General features: G+C 38.4%; 1 protein-coding gene across 1 annotated transcript; it reads right to left on the bottom strand.

Moving 5' to 3' along the window:
• Positions 1 to 692: 692 nt before the first annotated feature.
• LOC127454216 (zinc finger protein PLAG1-like) lies at positions 693 to 27,294 on the bottom strand. Its single transcript, XM_051721268.1, has 3 exons — positions 27,159 to 27,294; positions 19,819 to 20,154; positions 693 to 9,934 (listed from the first exon to the last, which is right to left on the bottom strand). Exons 2-3 carry the CDS (start codon positions 20,049 to 20,051, stop codon positions 8,983 to 8,985), a joined length of 1,185 nt encoding a protein of 394 aa, XP_051577228.1. The 5' UTR covers positions 20,052 to 20,154; positions 27,159 to 27,294; the 3' UTR covers positions 693 to 8,982.
• Between the last annotated feature and the right edge of the window lie 125 nt (positions 27,295 to 27,419).

The following is a 27,419-nucleotide window of genomic DNA, read 5'->3' on the forward strand; positions in this document are numbered from 1 at the left end:
AACAAACAAAAAATATGAATAAATGATCTTTATTCCTAAGATTTAAATGAATAAATACCAAAATCTAAAACAGGGAAAATTAACTTTTGATTTTTACAGCCTGTAAAAATTTTCATTGATAAAACATCATACAGACTGAAAATAATATAATTCACTTTTTACATTTTGATTCATTATCATTTGATTGTAAAGCGACCTGGAGCTTTTGAAAGGTGCAACATATATATATTTATTATAAATAATTAAATAAAAAACTTATATTTAACTAATAAACTTAAAAAAAAGTAATTATAACAGTTATTATTATTATTAGCAACCCAGTATTGAAAACTGCAGAGCTTAAAACAAATCTTCAGGAAATGTTGTCTTTTGTCAACAGTTTCCATTAATATCTTAAAGGTGCACTCACAATTTTTTTCCTCATTAAAAAAGTTTAACGCTTAAAGACATGAATTGTAATGTTGCAATATATGTAGGAAATCATGAGCACTCACATTAAAATGAAGACTCCAGTCATATCAGTAAACTTATAAAAGCTGTTTTATTCTACATGGAGAGGGTCCGCACATGGGGGCTGCCATATTAGAATCACATGACCAGCTGAATACTACTCGCTTAATCTCAGTAACCGTCCTGTTGTTTGACACTTTCACTCATTGATTAACATAATCATGGCTGACTGTGAATACTACATTTCTACAACGGCATCTGAAACTGAAAACTATTAATTTTAAATGATGCTGCATCCAAGCCACTAGGTGTCAGTGTACGTCCAAGATGACACAAAGACAAAGGTTACTGAGTGCACCTTTAAATACAAATGTCAGTGGTTCACACCTGCTTACATACATCCACAAACACAACTGACACACAATTGATAAAGTGAGTCCTTCTTGTATGTTTATTGATCACTCAGTACTGTGGACAGTATTAACACTGGACCAAATCTCTCCTCTCCTCACATAGCAGCAAAGGTCGTCTGAACACACACAGAAACACACAATTCTCTATCAGACACATATACACAACTGCCAACAGCCTGCCATTCTCCTTCCTTTACACAAACCTGACTCCACTAGCCAGTGAATAAATAACATTCTCTTTGGATGATGTCATCATTAGGAGACAAAATGAATTTTCAGCCATGGCAGCAGGTTTTCATGATGGAATCACATGCATACACATAGATATATATGATTCTGTCTGTCTTAAGCTATACACGTACAACAGTAGTTTGTAAAATACATTAAAGTAAAATAAACATGATTAGCAATAGCAGGCCATTATCACAGGATGGCATTACAGAAACAATAAGAACACAATGTCACACATCATTATGGCTGGAATGCTGTCTGTTTCACATCTCAATACCCCCACGGCCCTCCCCACTGCTGTGGTGGCATCCATCATCTCCCAAAAAGTTGCACCATACAGAGCTGTTCAGTTTGTAGTCCTAAAACCTAGATGATAATTAGCATTTTCAAGCTTTGTGTTCCCTGTGGAATATCCTATCAGTTTTCTGAATAGCAGTTCTTGATTTATGAGTAAAATAAGGTCTGTGGTCAACAGTACTTCAAGAGACTTCATCGTTTTGTTCTAAAACATAAATTGCACACAGTCATACTTCAAATGTACATTTTAAAGCTGTTGTGTGCTTTTAAAACGAAAGATGCTAACAAGATGCTACATAAGAACTACAACAGCTGTCTGATTCATCAAGCATGTGAACTGACATCCTTGTGGTAGTTGTAGTCCTTATTTAGCAACTTGTTAGCAATTCACGTTTTGCAAAACACACAGTGGCTTTGAAATTCATGTTTTGAAATTACACAAAGCCACACCTCAAAACATGAATTTTGAAGCCACTGTGTGTTTAAAAAACGTACATTGCTGGCAAGTTGCTAAATATGAACTACAACTACCACATGGATGTGAGTTTGCATTCTTAGTGAATCGGAGAGCAGTTGTAGGTCTTATGTAGCAACCAAGTACATCACCCAGACATCTATTCGATGTGTCTGTTTACATCTGGAAGACGTATTTCTAAAGTTGTTTGCTTATCTGCAAGATGTTTATAAGACGTATGTCAGTAAGTATGTCTCAGATGTCAATTAGACATTCAGCAGGTGCTTTAAGATGTTTATGATTTAGAATGTTTGTAAATCATATGTTTTTAAGATGCTTATCAGATGTTAATTAGATTGTGATGCTTTCCAGATGAAAAGATCTAAAACAGCCATCTCGGAGGGGGTCTGCGTAGCTCAGCATGTATTGATGCTGACTACCACCCCTGGAGTCACAAGTTCGAATCCAGGGTGTGCTGAGTGACTCCAGCCAGGTCTCCTAAGCAACCAAATTGGCCCGGTTGCTAGGGAGGGTAGAGTCACATGGGGTAACCTCCTCGTGGTCGCGATTAGTGGTTTTTGCTTTCAATGGGGCACGTGGTAAGTTGTGCGTGGATCGCGGAGAGTAGCATGAGCCTCCACATGCTGTGAGTCTCCACGGTGTCATGCACATAGAGTCACGTGATAAGATGCGCTGATTGACGGTCTCAGAAGTGGAGGCAACTGAGACTTGTCCTCCACCACACGGATTGAGGTGAGTAACCACGCCACCACGAGGACCTACTAAGAAGTGGGAATTGTACATTCCAAATTGGGAGAAAAGGGGATAAAAAAAATAAAATAAAAAAACAGACATCTCAGAGATGTATGTGTGCTATCTGGTTTGTTAGCAGCTTATGTTTTAAAAGCTTCAAAATGTACATTTGGGGTATGACTGTATGTAATTTACGTTGTGGAACTAAATGTAAAAGTAATGTTTACCACAGACCTTATTTTACTCATAAATTGAAAACCATTACACAGTTGATGCGTTCAAGTCATGTCGGAACTGAACGCACATTAACGCCATCACAAAATCGTAATTACGAGTGGGACACTAGGGATTTTCTTTGAGACCCGACTTTCCGAGTTGGGGCGTGTCGATTTAAGAATCATGGTGGAAGCCAATTATAATGGGTAATAATTCAGTTTTACTTGAGGATTTTCACTGTGCAGTTAAGTTTGTATGCATTTTTTGTACTGTTTAGAGGTCGACCGATAGTGGATTTTGCCGATACCGATAACTAAGGTGGTGGGGAAAGGCCGATAACCGATAAATCGGCCGATAGCTTTTAAAATCAATTTAAAGAATGTCAAAAAAATTGCTTATTCTTTCTTTACTATGGTGGGCAAAGACAAAGAGTCCAAAATGAATAAAATCCCAGATGCAATTTTTTTGTTAAATCAAAATCACAATAATAACCAGAAAAAAATTAAGATTTAATGCATAACATGGGATTATTATATATTTAAGTATATACAAGCCTATTTGGAAATGACGAAAAAACTATCGGCAACTATCGCTATAAACTTTTGCCATAACCGATAGTTCCAAAAAGCCGATATATCGGTCTACCTCTAGTACTGTTATTGAAAAATAAAAATAAAACTTGCCAGAAAATAAAACTCATTTAGCTGGTTAATGCAGCCACAAATGTTTGCAACAAAACTACATTTCCCATCATTATATGTAGCCGCACTAGAATGAAAAAAAAAAAATAGGTAGAAAAAGCATTAATTACACACCCTTTACATCGCTTTGATCTTAATTTTGTTGCATTGGTGCTAAAAAAGCATCCTGCCTTCGCTAGTATGTAAAACCCGCAAAACAGATATGTTCTTTCTGACCAAAATCACTTGAATACACATCACATCGTATTTACGATTTCCAAACTCATAAGTTCGAACTTCCCTGGAGGACTTGAACGCACCATAAAAACCCTTTTCGAAATTCCTGAAGGAACCCATGGTGAAATAGCCTTCCAGGTTGGCCTACAAATTGACTTCATGACTGAACAGTGCTATTACATATACATTAGCAATATGGCTCACATGAACCCCCCCCCCACCCCCAAAAACACACACACGTGCACATATACCAACTTTAAAACAGTCTGAAATGTTAGGAAAAAGGAGGAAAGAAAGTCTGTTGCACCACCAGAGGTTCTACACTGTCCATTAGCAGCATTATCCAACAGATTCATTGCAGGAGTGTCACTCACACACACACACACACATGGTGTTGTGATGGTACCAATGAAAATGAAAAGGAGAGGTGTTAAAAGTTTGTGGCTCCCAATGATAATGTTCTCCATTCGAGCAATCATATAGATTCACAATATAAGTCCATGATTCAGCAGCAAAATAAATGAATGACATCAGTATTTTGGAGGACCTAATGGTAGCGTCCCCACTCGGGACACCCAGTTCTACACAATTTGACTGAACACTGAAGCTTTTAGAAACCTTATAAACAGGCCCAGACAGAAACTCCAGATGTTTCTCCATACTCTGAGCTGATTTGTTGGGCAAAAAATACGAAAACAAAAAACGGCGGAATGGATTTAAACATGGAAATCGAAAGTGAGAGTAAATGTGTTAAAGAAAATAACCAAATACGTTAAAAAACAAACACCCAAGATATAGGAGATGTGTAGGACTTCATAAATAACGGGTGTTCCAATTTTGCGGAAATCTGTAGGTCCGTGTGGGCCTGCTTATTTGCTTGATAAATGGGGCAAGTAAGGTGTACGTGGTTGGAAGTGACCTTTTTGTTTCACTGTTTGGCTGAAGCCTTAGACTGACAATTTGATATTTTGTGCAATAAAGCAAAACAACAATAACAACACTTTACGAAGTGTACCTGTAGAAAATATCACACATATAGCATTGTGTATATATGCTAAAAAATCATCTAAAGAGCTAAATATGACATCTTAACCATTTATAACAAAGTTACTTTCACAAAAATAGTTAAAAATAACATGACAAAACAAAAGGCATATTATTCTTCTGAAAAGTGCTATTATGAAACATATGCCCAAAATGGAGGTTTTACATGATTAAGCTTCTGAGGAAATAACTGAAAAACCATCAAACATTTTGCCAATACTTCATCCATACACCTACACACAGATGTGTTTCTAAAGGATGTCTAATGTTTCCTTAAGGTGCGTTCACACTGACAGCGATTAAATCAAAGGTCTTTGTTGCCTCAAATCGCCAGTTCTCACTGAAAATAAATGACATGCGATGGCGTTTTTGCTGCAAATCACCGTCAGTGTGAACGCTACTTTAGGCTTTCATCACAAATGTCCACTGATTGGATTCCCAGTCCAGCAACATCCTCAGCACAATTCTTCAAATGTTTTGTAGTGGAGTATGTCGAAGTAATGGGGTTTGTCACATATTGTGTTTTATTTTAGAGTTTTATGTGCTGTGTGCTTGAGCTGACAAAGCAAAGATTGATATGAATTTCGTTTCTTTCATTGACGGGATTGATCAGTGCAACAGCCAGCATTCTGGAGGATGAGGTTGTAAAACTGTTTAAAGGAATAGTTCACCCAAAAATGAAAATTCGGACTAATTTACTCATTTTCAAAAAGTTCAAAACCAATATGCTGTTGTTGTTTTTTTTCTTCTTCAAAGGACCACAAAATAGCATATTGCATTCTTACACACATGCGAACCAATGGCTTTTTGGCATCAATGATGCACTTTTTTAATTTGGATACGAATTTGGGCAATATGGTGAAGATTATCAACTTTGTCGGTCTGTTCCGTACTCAAAGCTTGTAATATAGTGTGTGTCAAATGTACTACTTTTATGTTTTTTGTTTTGTCCAAGCATCCATATATACAGTATATATATATATATATATATATATATATATATATATTACATACACACACACATACAGTATATATTATCATTATTATTTATTGATTTCATTTTTTATTAGCATTTGGTTGATGTGGAGGAATATATATATATATATATATATATATACTTTATATATTATTATAAATATTATTATTTATTTATTTATTTTTCATTAACATTTGGTTGATATGGAGGAATGGTATATGTGCAAATTTTTCCTTTTTATTTTTCATTTACTAAGATGAATGTCTTATTTCTTTATCACATTTTAAATGTAAATATTTTTTTTTTTTTAATAATTTTGTTTATATTAATGCAGTCACTTTCTTTGAATTTTTAATTACTTTGAGCTGCACTTGATCAGTGTTGGGTGTAATTCAATTACAAAGTAATTAGTTACTGTAATCTTTTTTATAGTAAAAAAAAGTAGTGTAATGCATTACATTTTAAATTCTTGTAATCAGATTACAGTTACTGACTGCAATTAATTTAATTACTTTTAAGTACATTATAGAGTTATGCTTATTTCTAATATATTTTTTATGTAGAATACATGAATTATGGCCCCGTAACGATTAATTGTGAAGGAGAAATGTGAGGTGTTGAGTGTATGACTTGTGTGTACAATGAACAATGAAGAAATACATTATTTTGAATTTGTTGAGCGGAAAAGTGTTTTAGAAAGTAACTTAAAAGTAAAGTAATTAGTATTGTGAAACGTTTTCAATTAAATAATTTTTAAAGTAATATGACTACAATTTTAGAGAAATAATTAGTCATTTGTAGTGGAATACTTTTTTTTTTTGTTTTTTTGGATTTGTCCCCTTTTCTCCCTAATTTGGAATGCCCAATTCCCAATGTGCTTTTAAGTCCTTGTGGTCATGTAGATTCGCCTCAATCCGGGTGGCGGAGGACGAATCCCAGTTGCCTCCGCGTCTGAGACCGTCAACCCATGCATCTTATCACGTGGCTTGTTGAGTGCATTGCCACGGAGACATAGCCATGGAGGCTTCACGCCATGGAGGCTTCACCGCTGCATCCACACTCAACTCACCATGCGCCCCACCAAGAACGAACCACATTATAGCAACCACAAGGAGGTTACCCCATGTGACTCTACCCTCCCTAGCAACCAGGCCAATTTGGTTGCTTTGGAAGCCTGGCTGGACTCACTCAGCATGCCCTGGGATTCGAACTTGCGAACTCCAGGGGTGGTAGCCAGCGTCTTTTACCACTGAGCTACCCAGGCCCCAGTGGAATACTTTTTAAAAGTAACGTACCCTACACTGCACTTGATGTATAAAAGGTGCCACACAAATAAAATGTATAATATTAATTTTAAAATAAAGTTTGACATTCGTGGACACTAAGAAGAATGGAAAGAGCTGCATACAGATTATAAAAAATGTGTACTTCTGTGTTCCATGGAAAACATAATAGCCTACGGGTTTGGACTGACATGAGGGTGAGCAAATAATGACAGAATCTTCATTGTGGGGTGAATTATTTCTTTAAGAGAGAGAAAGAGAGAAAGAGGGTGTGTATATATGTGTGAGAATGAGTCTTTGTTCATCTTTCCCTTGGTTTGTATTGTGAAGCAGTTCTGCGCAGGTGTCCTTTTGAGGCCCTTAAAACGAGCAGCAGCATGAAGGCATACAGCCATGAAAAACGAAAACGAAACAAACAACAATCCGAAACAAGAAACGTAACGAGATGAGCCTTCCACTCTATAGCTATGAGGGGTTTGGTTGCCTTTGGCTGTGAAGAGTTGTGACACGGTCACTAAAACGCTGGTACCCCACAGTTTATGAGCCTTACAATGAACAGACGAAAACAACATTAGACAAAATATCTTGTAGCTTTGATGGAACTTCAACACCAACAGAAGTTCAAAGTGCTAATGAGAGGACTTTAAAAGCTATGCTCTCTGTCGATTTTGTGAGCGAAACATCACTGCAAACTGAGCCCTGCTCTAAAAAATCACTCATAATAAACAGCGTATTTCATGTTTAGTTACAGTTGTCAGGCGATGTTTGGCATCCTCCATTGCTAAAAATGATTGCTAAAACACCTCTGTTCAGAAACTCAAATATGAAATGCATTTGTAATCCCTTGAAATGACCTAAAGTGTGACATTGTCCTTAAGAGATACCTTCGAAATGCAGCACTGGCTTGAGGAAGGTGATTGCTGCCTTGGCGAGTATTAGTGAGGCTCTGTGCCTGTTTGAATCCAGCCTGATCTCATTCAGCCTGAAAATTACGCCAATGTGGTGACATTTTTACAAAATGATTAGACGAATCACAAGAAGGCATAGCTGCAGGCCGGAGACCTCCATATGGGGGCAGGATCTCCAAAAGAGGGTGGGGTTACTCCAGAAGGGGGTGTGGTTCATCCAAAAGGGGGTTGTGCCAACTCCAAAAGGGGGCGTCAGTTCCACTCACGGTTAAGGTTAGAGAAAGGGTTAGGTAAGGGGCTCCCTACATGTTTAATGGAGGTTTGGAGATCCCACCCCTTTTTGGAGTAATGTCTGCAGCTATATCCTCACGAATCGTGGCAGTTCCGAGGTGAAATGTTCACTGTGTGGCACTAAAAGCGAGTTACATCTTCTCCCAAAAAGAGGAGATTTTTAAGGTTAATGCTCTATAAAGGTATACAAAAAACGACCTCCCTACCCTAAACCTTAAACCTAAACCTAAACGATAGTGTCATAAAAAGCAAATGTGACATGAAAAATGCAATTGCTGAAACAACCGCATCATTTAGTGGTGCTTATATAACACTTTTGGCTCACATATCGACTTGCGTGCTCTTCAGGACTCGTACCCCATATCACAGGTGCAACGCTCTATCAGTTGAGCTACCGTGCAAATTGGTCACACCTGTACAAGCTTGTAAATGCAAACATTAAAAAAAGTATTGCCTTACAAGTCATGCACTATAGTAAAAGTGTTTAGATGTTTATGAACTGATAGTCTGCCATTTTTCTTTTGATTTGTGTGAGTGAATAAGTCTTTGTTGTTGTAGCACCTCTAGTGTTTTTTTCACCAGGAAACTGCTGCGATACGTACAACGAGCCACGCAAAAATCCTTTTGAAAAATGTTGGTATATTAACGGGATTCTATGAGACCAGGTTGTTTGAATTGGATTAAGGGCTAAGTTGATTATAAAAGTAATTAAGTGCTATAATAATAATAAATGTGTGTATCTATTTGGGTTACTGGAAAGCCTGGTGGAAGCGAGGCAGGGTGGTGGTTGTATTCAGAGTTGGCGGGTGTGTATAAGTGGGAGTGTGTGCGTTGGTTTGTGAGAACGTGTGTGAGTGCGTGATTGTGTGAAGGAGGCTAAGAGACTCCGGCATGTCTTGCATGGGCGTGGGTAGAGGTAGCCCCTCCTCCTGGCTGTAAGGCACTCCCAAAGCAGCCCCCGCCCCTTGGTTGTAAGGCAGATAATTAAACAGTGGAGACAGGAAGTCCAGGGATGTCGTCGTCTCTCCAGTCGCTGTGGCAGCAGCACTCAGCTTGGGCGTATCCTCGGCCTGTAGCTCTAGGAGATAACTTTCAAGCTCCGCCCTCAAGGGCGGCGGTGGCGAGTAAGATGCGTGACCTAGCGGATATCTCAAAGCAAGAGGCCCAGATGTTGGCGAGGAACGTGGCTCCATCAAATCCACAGGCTCTGCCTTAACCCTTAGCAGCTCGTGAGCATGGCTCTTCTTGACATGGCGGGTCAAATGGTCTTTGCGGCCAAACCGTTGGGCGCAGTACTGGCACAGGAAGTCCTTGCGTCCCGTATGCACAACCAAGTGCCGTCGCACGTCCTTACGGGTGTAAAAACGCCTCTCGCAGTGCTCACATTGATGGCGCTTCTCCTTAGTCGCCGTAGTGCTTTTTCCGGCATGGCCGCGCAGGTGCTCCAGCAGTAGGGGGGTGCTTGGGTATTGCTGCAGACACACCTGACAGGTGAGGTCTCCGCGGTGTGCGGCGTGCAGGGCTTGATGCCGTCGAAAGCCCAGCTTGGTATTGTAGCTCTTACCACATTCCGTGCAGCTGAAAGCCTCCTTGTTGGGGTCATGCGTGTGGAGGTGGTTCTTCAGGTGATCTTTGCGGTGGAACATCTTCTCGCAGTAGCTGCACTTGTGTGTCTTTTCTGGCGAGTGTGTGGCCATGTGCCTACGGAGACAAATACGCATTCCTGTTAGATGACAAGGGATGTTAATGACTAACTGATACTCAGTTAATTGTTGTTAATAATTTGATCGATTAAGCTTATTGATCGTCGATTAATTTCATGACAAATGCATTTAGTAATCATGCCAGCAGATGTTGAAAAGACTGTCTATACAGTCATCCACCGCTAGAGGGTGCTTGCGAGCTGGATGTCACATCACAGAAGAAGAACCACAATCAGTGTTGGAGCATTTCTCTATAAATTAACATTGTTTTCTGCATACAGATAGTGTGTTAAAGTACAACATAACAACAAGCACTGTTGATCTGCCGGCCTCCTTGTTTCATCCCAACCTACAATTACATCAGTGATCGCCAGGAAAGCACATTCAGCTGATATCTCACCACCACCAGAGAAACGGTATGTTACGTAGGCTACTGTCATATGATTTGACTTGATTTCAAATAAATAAAAATAATTCGAAATGTCCCATGATCCACAGCGTGACGTTTTAATGAACTCAATTTGTTATTAACAGTAATTCATTCACATTAATTAAACAATTCAAACATTTGTACTAAACATAGCCTAAATGTATTACAATACACTGAACTAAAAATATTTTAAGAGGAAAACACCAATACTTGTATTTCTTAAGTGTATTAATTTAAATTATATTTAAACAGTAGCGTGCACCGTGCGTTTTGCAGTATTAACATTAACAATTAATTGATTCATTGATCTTTAATATACACGACAGTCGATTATGAAAGTATCTGAAAATTGTCATCCCTATAGTTGACTATACCAGAAGATATTCAGTTAGTATGTGAATGTTGGAAAATGCAGTTTGGTATATGGGTCGTTTACAAATAAGTTTGTCCGAGGTTATAAAAATGAGAAATCTTGTAAAAATCTAGTTTAGTTGCTAGAAATGTAGTATTTGTGTCCATGTTGGTTTCATTAATTTTTGAAAAATATTAATGGCACTCTACACAAAAAATTAGGTGATTAGGTGATCACCTGAACCAAATCTTATTTAACGAGGAAAAGTATAAAAAAAACACTGCTGTGGTCATCACTATCCTCTTGCAATAGGACCAGCTGGATGGCAAAAACAGTGCTAGTAGTACCTCAAACGTAATTGGACTAAAAAAAACTATTGACTATGCCAAAAGAGTTTAAATGAAAAGTTTTCAGTGAGGAAAAGAAGGGTTCAATTCTAGCTTTACTGGCAGAGGGATACAGTGAGTGTCAGGTTGCTTCCATCCTTAAAATTTCAAAGACGGCAGTTCATAAGAACAAGGTCAAGCAGCAGACATTGGGGACAACAAAGCTACAAACCGGCAGAGGGCAAAAACGACTCTCCACTGACTGGGATGACCGCCAACTCATTCGAATATCACTCAACAACCATAGGATGACATCAAGTGACCAACAAAAAGAATGGCAAACGGCAGCTGGGGTGAAGCTCCTAGGGGCAGGGCTGAAGTCGTACAAAGCTAGAAAAAAGCACTTCATCAATGAGAAGCAAAGAAGAGCCAGGCTGAGGTTTGCAAAAGACCATAAGGATTGGACCGTAGAGGACTGGAGTAAGGTCATCTTCTCTGATGAGTCCACTGTTCATCTTTGACCAACACCTGGTAATCTAATGGTTAGACGGAGACCTGGAAAGGCCTACAACCCACAGTGTCTCGCAACCACTGTGAAATTTGGTGGAGGATCGGTGATGATCTGGGGGTGCTTCAGCAAGGCTGGAATCAGGCAGATTCATCTTTGTGAAGGACACATGAATCAAGCCACGTACAAGGTTATCCTGGAAGAAAACTTGCTTCCTTCTGCTCTGACAACGTTCCCCAACTCCGAGGATTGGTTTTTCCAGCAGAACAATGCTCCATGCCACACAGCCAGGTCAATCAAGGTGTGGATGGAGGACCACCGGATCAAGGCCCTGTAATGGTTAGCCCAATCTCCAGACCTGAACCCCATTGAAAACCTCTGGAATGTGATCAAGAGGAAGATGGATGGCCACAAGCCATCAAACAAAGAAGAGCTGCTTGAATTTTTGCGCCAGGAGTGGCATAATGTCACCCAACAGCAGTGTGAAAGACTGGTAGAGAGCATGCCAAGACACATGAAAGCTGAGATTGAAAATCAGGGTTATTCCACCAAATACTGTTATCTGAACTCTTCTTAAGTTAAAACATTAGTATTGTGTTATGAACTTGTTTTCTTTGCATTATTTGAGGTCTGAAAACACTGCATATGTTTTTGTTATTTTGACCAATTGTCTTTTTAATTTGGAATTTGGGAGAAATTTTGTGAGTAGTTTATAGAATAAAACACAAATGTTCATTTTACTCAAACACATACTTATAAATAGTAAATACTTTTGCAGTGGTCTCTTAATTTTTTCCAGAGCTGTATGTGTGTATATATATATATATATATATATATTTCAAATGGCCTGACTTTGATTTGGTGGACAGAAGAATGTCTTCATGTAGAGTTCTTTAAGCCTGCGAGAATTGATCTTTTTATAAAAATATTAATAACTACTGCCTGGACAAACACAAAAAATAGGTATCGTTTAAAAGTTTAGAAGCTGTACTTTACAATGCATGCAGGCATTATGACCAAAACTGAGCAAGTGCTTTGAAATTTGCAGACAAATCAGAAGTGTTCCATTTTGATAATTTATTAAAAATTTTGCACTGTACATATTATTATAATCAGTAAAAACATCAAACTGTTCAAATAGTCATGTGTCATATGTTGTTGGAAAGCTCTCAAAGAGTAGAATACAATCAGCCTACTTGTTTTACTCACAGATGAAAATATTGCGAGTATAGCTAAGTATGTTTTTGACATATACTGTATGTTTCATGTGAACAGGTGTTGCTCATACGCCACGTTTTTTGCATATGCAAAAAACATATTTGCATATTACATTCATGACTGTTATAGCGCCACCAAGAGGCAGAGGTGTGAGATTTTTTTCATGTGTCCTCAGATTGACGTCCTACATAAATTTCCAAAATTTGGTGATAAGATCTCATTCCGTTAAATAGTTATAACCATTTAAGTAAAAGTGGCCATGTACACTTTGAACGTTTTGGCCTACCGTTGTGACGATGAATCGAAAGTTTAAACATTTTTTGATAATTATTGATATTGGGAACTCCAGAGAATCTCTCTTCACTGGTTTGGTTCCGATCGGCGAATGGCCTTGGACTAGTTTGAAAAAGTATTTTTTTAAATAATCTTAAATATTTAACGATTTGATTCACACCAATGCTTCTTGAGGCAAAGTTGTTCAGAATTAGGAAATCTGTCATATGGTATGAATAACGTGTGTCTGAGTGAAACACAGCGCTATATACAATGATTTACATGCATGAAAAACAGTTTAGCGCCTCCCAGTGGCCAATTTGTTTTTTTACATTTTGCACAGACCTCTTGGGCCAAGAGACAAATAGCCCTACCACGTTTTGTTCCGATCTTCCTTTTCAAACCCTATCTAGCAGCTGCTAAACGTTGATTGGTTGATGGCGGCCATATTTTTCAAGATATGAGACTTGAGAGTCTTCATAGACTTTGATGGTACCTTGGACAAAGACACGGACTAAGGGTTCCATAGTTAGAGACATTTTTAGATTTTTAGATGTAGTGCAATTTTTTTATGTGTCCTCAGAATGACCCCATACATATGTGTACCAAATTTGGTAATAATATCTCATTCCGTTCATGATTTATACCACTATGTACATTTTGGCTTACCGTTTGAGGTGAATCGAAAGTTAAAAATTCCTTTTGATATCTTTTCATATTGGGACTCTGCTGAATCTTTCTGCACTGGTTTGGTTCCGATCGGGCGAACGGCCTAGGACTAGTTTTTTTTTCAAACAATCAAAAATAGCGGGAAAACGAAAGGGCAGAGCAAAAATGTTATGGTATTCCAAAAGATTCGCCTTGATGCAAGGAATCACAGGAAAAATAATTTTGTTTCTAGGCCTTATGATTCAAGAGTTATGGCCCCCAAAACATTTTCCCTACTGTAGCGCCCCCCTTTGGCCAATGCGTATGGCTAGCCAGCCAGAGTACTACCATTCCCCAAAGTTTCAAGTTTCTAAGCCTTCCGGTTTAGTCGGCACGATCAGTTTTAGGGCAGAAACATAATAATAATAATCCTTACAAATAAAATAGGGTTTCAGCCATTTGGGCTTGAACCCCTAATAAAATATCACATACCATTACTTATGGCACTTTTCCACTGCACTTTACGGTTCGACTCTGCTCGCTTTACTTTTCTGAGCTTGCTTTTCCACTGCGGTGTAGTGCCGCCTCAACGTGGGTGGGATTATAGGCTGATCGTCATAGTTGCGCCGCCTCTACTGCCGTGACATCATCTTAAACGCGACACAAACAGTACTGACCATAAACAATAACACGACCGCTAGCTGTTAGCTACTAGCTCATTGTGCTGCATAAAGCAGTTGTTGCATGGTGATTTCACAAAAGTGTAACAGTTAAATTGGCCTGGTTGTTTTAGAAGCAAGCTTTCCAGCAGCTGGTCAACTAAATAAAGTGAAGCTTTCAAGCAGAATATAGAGTTAACGTAACAAAACGTACCATCCTCCATCGTGGACTCCAACAACGCTGAGTCCAGGGCACTCTCCCTCCCATTTCTTGCTGGTCTATTGCCATAGATTGCATCCATTTGGTCGAACCACTTCCACTTTCTTCTGTTTGAACCACTCTGGCTGTTGTGGTCCTTGATGGTTCTGTACTCACTTTTAAGTTTTTTTTTTCACTTTTCCCTACACTGTTGGTAGGTCCGGTGGTAGCCGTGTGTGGCCAACAGCTGAGACACTTAATGAAATACTTTTTCGTTTAGCGTCATTTCGTTCGTCGCTAACGAGAGGAATGTCTGCACCTCGTTTATTGACCACGGCGTGGTTTTGCGCACAGCCATTTTTTTTTTATAAATCAAAAGTCGCGTGAACAAATGATATTGCTGTCGCTGTTGCTAACTTTAAAACTAGCGGGTTGATGTCCCGTGTCGCAAATCCAGTGACGCTGGTAGTGACGATTCTCTCTGACCAATTAGTGATCTGCAGGGTTTTGACGTCACATTTAGTTTCAGCTCGGCACGCTTGGAACCTCGACCAAGGTGGTACTAAAAAAAGGATCAGGTAACAGGTACTATCCACAGTGGAAAACCCCCAAAAAGCGAGCAGAGTCGAGTCGAGTTGAGCTGTACCCTGCAGTGGAAAAGCCCCATTAGAAGAGGCAATTATCTTTAAAACGAGCCCACACAAAAAGTAATCGAATGCTTAGATCATTAGATAACCCACATGAAGCACAATGTGAACACAGCATCTTGCTATCTGGCTACAAACACATTTGCTTTCCTGAATCAGATGACGTCATCAGAAATGCTGTTGCGTCACGGAATACTAAACCAATCGGATTTGGTTCAGATTGCTCCAACCAATGGTGATAGTCCTCCATATTTGGTCAGACAGTCTTGTGATCAATAACTATAATCACATATGGCCACCAGGAGATGGCGCCAAGAACATGACACAGACTCAATGATGATTCAAATGGCACAGAAGAAACTCATTCTGTTAAATCTAATTTCTACAATAATTTCTGCATGCTATGCCAACCTTTAGTCATTCTTGTTTGCATGTGTAATTGCATGACATGTCAACATTGAGACTTATGGTGACATAGTCATTATTGTTCGTAATGAATGTATCAATTTTACCACTATCCATTTGTAATAATGGCACTAACACTTTTAATATACATCTTTACAATGTGTCTGTTTCCATTACATTATGGCACACATTTAACTGACCAAATCTACATCTACCTCAAATGAAACATCAAAGTCGACATCATGATGGTGCTGCGGATGGCCGCCTCGGTGTGGAGCGCTTCTATTTTTTTGTTGTTTTTGTTTGTTTGTCCTGTGTTTAGTAATCTAGTAATCTTTTTCCAGTCAGTTTTACCAGAGACGAACTGCTGAACATTCGACAGCATATACCAATCATTCTTTTCCCGGATTTTGAATATTCAGACGTTTTGTTTGACATTTTAGTCGGAGGCATGGCTGTGTTGTTTAAACACGCTATGAGACGCAGGTGAGGGAGACGAGCAGGTGCGCTCCGACTGCGGGGCTTTCGAACAACGCTGCCGAGCATTCATCTAGCGAATCTCCGCTCTCTCCCTAACAAAACGGACGAACTACATCTCCTCACCCACACAAACAGGGACTTTTCAACCTCTGCTGCCTTGTGCTTCACAGAAACCTGGCTGAGTGAAGCCATTCCGGACAGCGCATTACATCTGCCGGGCTTTCAGCTGTTCAGAGCGGATCGTGGAGTTAACGGGGAAAACGAGAGGCGGTGGAACATGCTTTTATTTCAATGAAAGTTGGTGTAAAAAAAAATTGAGTTGGAGTGGTGGTGGTGTAGTGTACTAAAGCACTGCACTGGTAAGCAGAAGGTTGTTGGTTCAATCCCCACAGCCACCACCATTGTGTCCTTGAGCAAGGCACTTAACTCCAGGTTGCTCCAGGGGGATTGTCCCTGTAATAAGGGCACTGTAAGTTGCTTTGGATAAAAGTGTCTGCCAAATGTAAATATATATCTGGTGTACAGATGTAATAATGTTAAAGAAGACGTGCTGTCCTAATTTGGAAGCGCTCTTTATTAACTGTAAGCCTTCCTACTCACCGCAGGAGTTTTCCTCGTTTATTCTGGTGAGTGTGTATATCGCGCCAAACGCGTGTTTGAATGCCGCGCTGCAACAGCTGGCTGATCAAATCACAGACACGGAACAACAATAACCGGACTCAGTTATTATTATTCTTGGGGATTTTAACAAAGCAAATCTCACACGTGAACTGCCCAAATACAAACAGCGCATTACATGCTCAACCAGAGACAGAAATATACTGGATCACTGCTACACAACAATAAAGGATGCATATCGCTCTGTTCCTAGAGCAGCTTTGGGACTATCTGATCACTGTCTGGTTCATCTAATTCCAACCTACAGACAGAAATTAAAATCTGCTAAGCCTATAGTAAGGACTGTAAAGAGATGGACCAACGAAGCAGAGCTGGAACTACAAGCCTGCTTTGACTGCACTGATTGGAGTGTTTTTGAGGCTGCAGCCACAGACCTGGACGAGCTGTTACATCATATCTCAGTTTCTGTGAGGATATGTGCATTCCTACTAGGACTTATTTAACATTTAACAACGACAAACCGTGGTTTACAGCAGAACTCAGGCAGCTTCGTCAGGCCAAAGAGGATGCTTACAGAGTTGGGGATAAAGTCTTGTACAATCAGGCCAGGAACACACTGAATAAGGGAATCAAGAGTGGCTAAAAGAAGATACTCTGAGAAGCTGAAAAACAAATTTTCAGCTAACGACCCTGCATCAGTGTGGAGTGGCATGAAACAATTTACGAATTACAGGACTCCTACCTCCAACCCTGTGGTGGAACAACAACTGGCTGATGACCTGAATGTGTTCTACTGCAGATTTGAAAGGCCCAATCTCACACCCCGCACCCACTCTGACCTTCACTTCACATAAACACCAACACCTCCTGCAACACCCCTCCTCCCACCTCCTGCTACTCAACCTGCACTTAAGATCTGTGAAGATGATGTGAGCCACGTCTTTTGAAAACAAAGGATAAGGAAAGCACAGGGCCCAGATTGCATTTCACCTGCATGTCTTAGATCCTGTGCTAACCAGCTGGCCCCCATCTTCACACAGATCTTCAATAGATCACTGGAGCAGTGTGAAGTCCCATGCTGCTTCAAACGTTCCACTATCATCCCCATCCCAAAGAAACCAAAAATCACAGGACTTAATGACTACAGACCTGTCGCCCTGACGTCTGTGGTCATGAAGTCATTTGAGAGACTGGTGTTGGCCCACCTGAAGGACATCACTGGACCCTTTCTAGATCCCCTTCAATTTGCTTATCGAGCAAACAGGTCTGTGGATGATCCAGTCAACATGGGATTGCATCATATCCTGCAACATCTGGACAGACCAGGGACATATGCAAGGATCCTTTTTGTGGACTTCAGTTTGGCTTTCAACACCATCATCCCAGCTATTCTCCGGACTAAATTACACCAACTCTCTGTTCCCATGTCTATCTGTCAGTGGATTACCAGCTTTCTGACAGACAGGCAGCAGCTTGTGAGACAGGGGGAACTCACTTCCAGCACCTTTACAATCAGCACGGGTGCCCCCCAGGGATGTGTGCTCTCCCCACTACTCTTCTCCCTCTACACCAATGACTGCATCACCAAGGACCCCTCTGTCAAGCTCCTGCAGTTTGCAGATGACACCACTGTCATCGGCCTCATCCGAGATGACGATGAGTCTGTATGAGTCTCAGAAGGGAGGTTAAACAGCTGGCTGTCTGGTGCAGTCAAAAAAACCTTGAGCTGAACACGGAAATGACTGTGGACTTTAGGAGGAACCCCCCAACACTGTCCCCCTCACCATTCTAAACAGCACTGTGGCAGCAGTGGAGTCATTCAGGTTCCTGGGCACTAACATCTCACAGGACCTGAAGTAGGAGACCCACATTGACTCCATTGCGAAAAAGGCCCAGCAGAGGTTGTACTTCCTTCGCCAGCTGAGGAAATTCAACCTGCCACAGGCTCTGCTGATACAGTTCTACTCAGCGGTCATTGAGTCTGTCCTCTGCACTTCAATAACTGTCTGGTTTGGTTCAGCTACGAAATCAGACATCAGAAGACTACAAAGGACAGTTCGGACTGCTGAGAGGATTATTGGTTGCTCCCTGCACCCCCCTATATATATATATATATATATATATATATATATATATATATATATATATATATATATATATATATATTAATATATGTGTATATGTATGTGTATGTATTTATATATGTACATTATATATATATATAAATTGTCTATTGTGTATTCTATATATACTTATTTCTTTTCAATATTTATCTATTTTTTTTATTCAATTTTAATTATTTTTTAAAAGTCTTATTGCTGTTTTTGTATTGTTGTGTACTGGAAGCTCCTGTCACCAAGACAAATTCCTTGTATGTGTAAGCATACTTGGCAATAAAGCTCATTCTGATTCTGATTCTGATTCTGATTCTATAAAAAGCCTGAGTTACGGTAAAACAAAATTTCTGAAAAATTAACAAGGTTTCAGTAGGTCTGATGAGAGAAGGCAACACATGGATACGGATGAATACGTTTTGCAAATGTTTGAAAGTAAAGTAAATACACCCTTATCTGTAAAATGCATCCCTACCATTACAAGCATTTTGGCAACGCAAGATAAATATTGTGAAAGCGTCAGTTTAGGGACCAAAGACAAAGAGATGTTGATGGGATGAAACAGGGACATTTGGTTTTCAGAACGTTTCGCCCAGGCAAAAAAAATGGAACCTGTAGCTAATGACCAAAATAGTCTGGGAACGTCCTGTGTCGAATGTTACAAAATTAACCAAATGCAGACCTAAGCAGACATTGGCAAACATTAGGGGGACGTCCCCTGTTTGCTGGGTTAATAGATCCAAACAAAAAATGAGCATCACATCATTGACCCTTATACCATCTTGCCTGATTTCATAAGGCTGGTTTGGTGCTGGTCTAGCTGGTGGACTTTTACCAGGTCAGGTTTAGGGTTAGGACAATGTTTGTCTGACAGGAATGTTGTTCCAGGACCAAAAAGGATGTTTATCTAGGAATACGTCCAACTTGGCATTGGGTCTCAGATCACTCACCTGTTTACAAATTTTGAATGATTGAAAGATTGAATGTATTTGTGAGAGTGCCTACCGGAGCAGTTTATACTTGGAGGCGAAGGCCTTGGTGCAGTCGGTGTGTGTGCAGCGATACGGCCTCTCTCCTGTGTGGGAGTAGGAGTGCACCTTCAGCTTCTCCAAGCTGTTGAAGGGCTTCTCACACAACTGACAGGAGAAGTTCTTCCTTGCTTTCCCCTCCACCCTCCTCTTCCTCACTCGACAGCGTTCTGCCGTGGTGGGGCAGTCATTAGGAGTGACAGTTGCCATTGCAACTTAGCGGCAGCAAGCCATGTGGTGGACACGTGCGATGTGTCCCAGCACAGACAGAGATAGAAAGCCCAAATCTTCAATACAGCAGAGACTCAAGGCCCTACAAGAAAGACAGAGATAATATGATTAAACCAGTGGCTCTCAAACTTTTCATTCCAAGTACCACGTCTGGCATTTAAAGGCACAGTTCACCCAAAAATGAAAATTCTCTCATCATTTGCTCACACTCATGCCATCCCAGAGGTGCATGACTTTCTTTCTTCTGCTGAACACAAAGATATTAAGAAGAATATCTCAGCTCTGTAGGTCCATACAATGCAAGTGAGTGGTGGCCAGAACTCTGAAGCTCCAAAAAGCACATAAAGGCAGCATAAAAGTAATCCATACGACTCCAGTGGTTAAATCCGTCTTCAGAAGTGATATGATAGGTGTGGGTGAGAAACAGATCAATATTTAAGTCCTTTTTATTTTACTATGAATCACCACTTTCACTTCCACATTCTTCCTCTTTTTTTTTTCTTTTTTTTTTTGGGGTGATTCGCATTCTTCATGCATATTGATCACCTATTAGGCAGGGAGGAGAATTTATGGTAAAAAAGGACTTAAATATTGATCTGTTTCTCACCCACACCTATCATATCACTTCTGAAGACATGGATTTAACCACTGGAGTCATATGGATTATTTTTATGCTGCCTTTATATGCTTTGTGGAGCTTCAAAGTTTTGGTCACCATTCACTTGCATTTTATGGACCTACAGAGCTGAAATATTCTTCTAAAATTCTTCATTTGTGTTCAGTAGAAGAAAAAAGTCACATATCTGGGATGGCATGAGGGTGGGCAAAATAATAAAATAATTTTCATTTTTCGGTGAACTGTTCCTACCAGTCTCAAAATCCTTATTTGTGCATTCAATTTAATCTAGAAAATTTGTTGCAAATACAATATCTTCTTCAGCACAGATGTTCCTCACGAACATTAATGCAATAAGACATGCTAACATACTAAATGTAAACACAAGCAATGATCATATACTGTAATGTGAAATAAGAATATTTCATGTAAAACAAACAAACATACATCTCTGACAAGTTGCCTTCTTCTATCATGACAAAAGTCAATAGTAGCTACTTTCTAATTGTATTATATAGCCAAAAAAAAAAAAAAAAAAAAACTAACCCTGCAGTCCAAATGGCATAAATGATGCCTTCAGAGGCCTTTTTCAAGGAATAACAATCACGATAGAAATGCTCTAAGGTCGTTCCAAACTGAATTTCCCATAAAAATTACTTAAAATGTGAGTTTTGAATTTTCCCACAATTTTCATACCTCCAAAGCTCTCACAGTGTCTTCCAAGGTAATAGATCTTAGGGAAGATCATTTCTAAATGGAACGCACCCTAATATTACAAAAGTATCATTACAGATTTACAGCTAAGTAATGTGGAGATTTTTCTGAGGGCTTTAAGAAAAAGTAAAAAATATAATGAACACTAAATTTTTTTAATATATATAAATTACACTCACCGATCACTTCATTAGGAACACCTGTACACCTACTTATTAATGCGATTATCTAATCAGCCAATCGTGTGGCAGCAGTTTAATGTATAAAATCATGCAGATACGGGTCAGGAACTTCAGTTAATGTTCACATCAACCATCAGAATGGGGAAAAGACGGGCTGGTTTGAGTATTTCTGTAACTGCTGATCTCCTGGGATTTTCACGCACTACAGTCTCTAGAATTTACTCCAAATGGTGCCAAAAACAAAAAACATTCAGTGAGCGGCAGTTCTGTGGACGGAAATGCCTTGTTGATGAGAGAGGTCAACGGAGAGCGGCCAGACTGGTTCGAGCTGATAAAGTCTACGGTAACTCAGATAACTGCTCTGTACAATTGTAGTGAGAAGAATATCATCTCAGAATGCACAACACATCTAACATTGAGGCGGATGGGCTACAACAGCAGAGGACCATGTCTGGCACTTTATCAGGACCATAGTGATCCTAATAAAGTGCTCAGTGAGTGTATATTGTATTAAGATTTTAGTATGTTGCATTTCCAGAGTTGTACAACTGGGGGCACTCTATGCATCACTGGACTAATGATAGCCAGAAAAACCTTGTTTGAGAGGGAGACACGTGCAATTTCTAGAGGATTATGTGTATAAATGTGTTGTGCACAGTTCAGACAAGAAAGAAATCTTCAGCCTGACAACACTGAACACCCATGTTCATGTTAAAAGAACAGCCAGATCACAACATCCTACATTGATCTGCCTACATTGTTATTCACCTTTCAACTATTGGATAGGATTGTATTTTTATTAATCCTCTGAATTAAATTACAATGCAGCAGGAGCAAATCAATAGTATATAAATGTTAAAAACATACATGAGTTTCAGATTATACACAGCATGCAACGAGTGTACACAAGAGCATGCTTTAAACTGAGAACACAACTTGTTTAGTATACTAGACACCTAGACTTGCATAATCTAACAGCTGTAGGGAAGAATTATCGGTTATATCGAGGTTGGATCAGCCTATTGCAAAACATGCAACAGTAGCGTGGGAGAGCTGTCCTCCTTTAAATTTTTTACGCTCTTATACCCACTTGCCTAATTATTTTCTAAAACTTTACCTAGAAATGAATCACTTTTTATTTTATTAATTTATTTTTTTTGCAATGAAAGTGACATAACATAGCAACATAGAACACAGGTCACACAGGAGAAAAAATAAAGTCAAACAGGGCTGGAACAACATGAGGGTGAGTAAATGATGATAGAATTTTCCTTTCCAGTATATCTGAAATAAAAAGTTGTAGAAAACCAAACAGACATGACTTAGCTGTAAGCTTGTCCTTAAATGCAGTCAATTAATGCTTCAAGTCTGAGTGAATGCTTTCATAGACATTAATCTCTCACACTGTTCCTTTCTAACACTTTACATTTGTTTTATTTAATGCAAATAGATGCATTTAATGTACACCTTTTTAAGACCTATCTGAAACTCAGTACAAATGACAAGATTTATATTAAAATATACACATATTTATTTGAATAAATATGAATAGAAATAATAAATGGTTTGTCACCTAGAATTGATACTTGACACTATAGACTTACATTTAAAGATTTTTCTACAAAATTATACATTGTTTTTTTTTTTTTTTTTTGAAGGATTTAATTAGTAATTTAATAAGTAAGTATTACAATATATATATATATATATATGCAGGGTTGGGAGGATTACTTTACTTACTTGAAATATATTCCACTACAGATTACAGAATACATGCTGTAAAATGTAATTTGTAACGTATTCCGTTAGATTACTCAAGATCAGTAACGTATTCTAAATACTTTGGATTACTTCTTCAGCACTGGTAGATTTTTTCACTTGTTTTGACTATAAAAATTCTGCCAGTACAGTAAGACAAAATACACATGTTAAAAATACATTCTCTGAAAAACATAAATATCTTATGCCGTGTTGTTTCTAAAACAAGATAAATCATATTGATCTTGTTTGAATGATTTTTCGATATTTTTACAGGAAAACAATACAAAAATTATTATCAAGAATATGATTTTTGCCCTAATATTAAAGGTCTTACTAGAAAAAATTAATTATGATCTAACGTGAATTTTCTTGATAAAAAAATATGATCATGTCTGGTAACATGTGCATGTAAAATGGTTAGAAATAGCATTTTATCTTATCGTAAAGCTGACAATTTACACAAGGTTTATTTCTATTTCTTCTGCTCCAAACTTACTTCAAACTTACTTCTCTGTCTGCTCGTATGAATGTAACACATCATAAGAAAGTGTTTCACCGCTGTTCAAATGCACTTTGGATCACATAATTTACATGTATAAATGTTTTCCATCTGAAAGGACTAAATATTAAATGAAACAAATGACAATAAAATGCAAAGTAATCTCTTCAGTAATCAAAATACTTTTTGAATGTAACTGTATTCTAATTATCAATGATTTAAATTGTAACTGTAATGGAATACAGTTACTTATATTTTGTATTTTAAATACGTAATCCCGTTACATGTATTCCGTTACTCCCCAACCCTGTATATATATATATATATACATATACACACACAGTATATAATTAAATGACTACTTAAATCCTTTAAAAAAACACATATTTAGATACAATTTGAATTGGAATTTTGCAACACAAAGCTTAACTATAATAAATATTAAATGAAATCAATACTGTCTAAAAAAAAAGTTATAAACTGTAGTGAAACTGAAGTCTTTAAATTGGCAGTATGTATTGTTAAGGTCTGCAGGTTATCATAATTTCTAATTTTCAAATTACAATATCATTTTTGCTGTATTAAGAGAGCAAACCTAAAAGCATAATCTAAGAAATTCCTTCCAAATGCTTGATTAATTTAATCATGACTGAATAGTTTTAAATCTTCCTATCAAGATTATGACGATTAAAACATTTACAGTTTTTAAAGAATGACAGTGTTCTGCACAAAAGCTTTTGGTTTGACTTTTACAGAATTGTTTTATGATAAAACTACATTATAACATTAGACTTAACTTTTGTAATGGGTTTGAATAAATAATCACATTTTAAATTTAGCTTGTAATTTTCAAATCCTCAATTGCATTAATTAGCAATTAAAGTTATGGAAGATGAGCTAGCAATTGAAATGATTCTTCTAAATTTCAGTGGGCATCAATAAAATTCAGTCCATATAAATTTAAACCTAAAATAATCACATTTAAATGAATATTTTGAGATTACAAATTAGAAACGTCTTTAACTTTAGAGATGTTAGTCTATGTGCAATTTTTCAATATAAGAAAATGCAGCAAGATATTCAAACACTGTAAACCCAAATAAGTTAGCAGAAATTTGAGGTAATCAGTTACATCAATTTTTTTAAGTTTAAGTAAGCAGAACTGTCAGATTTTGATTTTGTACTACTCATGCGTGTTGATTTGTTTCTTAACTTGAAATATTGACTCATGCAATAACTCATGCATTTTAATGGTATTAACTTTAACTCTTTGGCTAAACTTAAAATCAACATGTAGGCTCAACTTAAATATTTCAAGTAAAGGAAACCTAGCTAGTTAGTGCTAGCTAGAACAAGCTAGTACAGTGAATGTTAGCATGCTAATTGGATTAACCATGCTTTGATTAGCAGCAATTGCTCAACAAGTATATCAATATACTGTAAAACAAGCTAATATTGTCCCTGTCCTCAATCTAATCTCAAGCTCCACTATTCGCTATAATGGTAACCCCCTAAAAATGTTAACATGACAGAAAATCTTCTAAACAACGCAACAAAACATTAAACAATAACAAGTATCTCCCTTTACATTCACCTTGCACAAAGACACACTACACAACACTTCATTTGAACATTTACTCTCCCTGTCCAGTGACATTAAATTTAAGTTCCTGTAAATGTAAAGAGACAAGTTCATTAAACTCAAAACATTAAACAATTCATGTTACTTAAAAGGTGTAAGTTTCGTGAACTCAAAAGAAAGAGAAAGTTCTAAATACTCGAGGTTAATTTATTTGAACTAATTTGTATGGTTTAATTTTACCCTACTCAAAACAATTCATTATTTTGAGCATCAGGGTTTACAGTGCAGCTTTCAATCATCCTTAAACATTTCCCTGCACCAAATCAATCTTTCATTACACATTTCATAACAACAGTTTCACCTTTTTGACTCTCCCACTGGAATGCAGTTTCCAAGTAAGAGACTGGTCAAATCTAGAGGGCTGAATATACCAATTTTAACATGTTAGACTGAGAAGTCTTCGACTTTTCCCGCCAAACCGTTCCACACAGTTCTACACAGCAGGTAAATTCGAATGTTTTGTTGTGTTTGAAAGATTCCGAACTCGCTCGCGCTCATATTCAACCAGCAGCAGAACATTCACAACAACTGCGCGGGAAACCCGATGACCCCCTTCATCTCAATGGCTATTACAACAAGAACATCCAGGAGCAATAAGGATGGAAGTTCTTCGTTCCCATCTCTTTACATTCTCTTTATAACCCCGCCACACACGTCAAATAAACATCAAATCAACATAAATCACACTATAGCACATATCTTTCCCTAAAAGCACAGATTTGACACTGAGGTAGATTTTCGCGCGTACCCAAGTTCAACATATCCTATTGAAACTATCTGATTGAAAGCTATACAATAAATCTGCTCTGACATTCTACAAAACTGCACCACACCCAGCGACCGAACAGCAACTAACAACTTTGATATGATTATTGACTTTTTAGTGCTACATGTAAAATCAAACTCGCGTCATTAGTGCAAAACAGATTTAACATTAGTCCCAATCATTCAGTTTTACTGTGTTGGACATTCAGCTGGGCTACAATGTGGACAGATGATCATTCAAGGGTTCAGCATCCCACAATTTGTCCCCCCTTCACTTCTCCCACCATTTTGGTTGTTTGCGATATTGACAAGCAACTTTCTCTTCCGATAATGACCCAGAGTGCAACTTTGTTACTCACTGACACCTTCAATGCAGTCAATAAGAACATTGTTTATAACTTCAAAAGCGATAACTGCGTACCTTGTGTGAGAAAATAAAGCCATAACATGTTTAGCAAAATTCCGCAAACTCTGTGTTTACTTTCGCATCGCGTGCACGAATGTGTCAAAACTTTCGCACCATGTTTGCCGCATGCGTTTTTTTTTTTTTTTTTTTTCGCACTTAAACGCGCGTGATTTCGCTACGGATATCCTCGGTATTATATTCAGAGAAAATCTTAAACTAAACAATATTTTGACAACTTTTCTCAACTTTTTTTTTGCAACTATACACGCGTTGCTCTGCTTATTGACAGTCGCTCGCGCGCAACGTGACGTGACAGAAACAAATAACAGTTTTTAACCCCCCCGGTTTTCTATATAATTTCTCGCAAGTCCCGAACTGGGCGCTGATTAACACAAACTTAGTTTCCTCTAGTCTGGCTCACCCCTGTCTCATAATTTGAATAACCCCGATAATTTAATTGAAGAACGCCGTAACAATTTCCCGAATTGGCGTGAAACTCACCGTGGGAGCGTTAACATCCTTTCTACGGCGTTTTTCTTCACTTTCAACTATTCCCCGGATTTTTAATAATTTTTTTCTCATATTTTTTGCTGGACGCGGCGGGCCTAAAAATTGTTTGCTTTCCCCTCTTTCCAGCAGCCATTGTGTGTGCGCTGCGATGCAACCAAACCGCGATTTGGCCACGCCCACCGCGAGGCCCTCCTCCCCCCGGCTTGCGATTTGTGTAACAAACTGTCATTTTCATACTTCACTATCGCTGAC

This window comes from Myxocyprinus asiaticus, chromosome 2 (assembly GCF_019703515.2).
Source record: "Myxocyprinus asiaticus isolate MX2 ecotype Aquarium Trade chromosome 2, UBuf_Myxa_2, whole genome shotgun sequence".
NCBI lineage: Eukaryota > Metazoa > Chordata > Actinopteri > Cypriniformes > Catostomidae > Myxocyprinus > Myxocyprinus asiaticus.

Coding starts and splice junctions, on each gene's coding strand:
- LOC127454216 (XM_051721268.1), bottom strand. CDS start 20,051: ATGGCAACTGTCACTCCTAATGACTGCCCCACCACGGCAGAACGCTGT. Junction 9,935..19,818: donor TCCAAGTATAAACTGCTCCG/GTAGGCACTCTC, acceptor TTGTCTCCGTAG/GCACATGGCCACACACTCGC.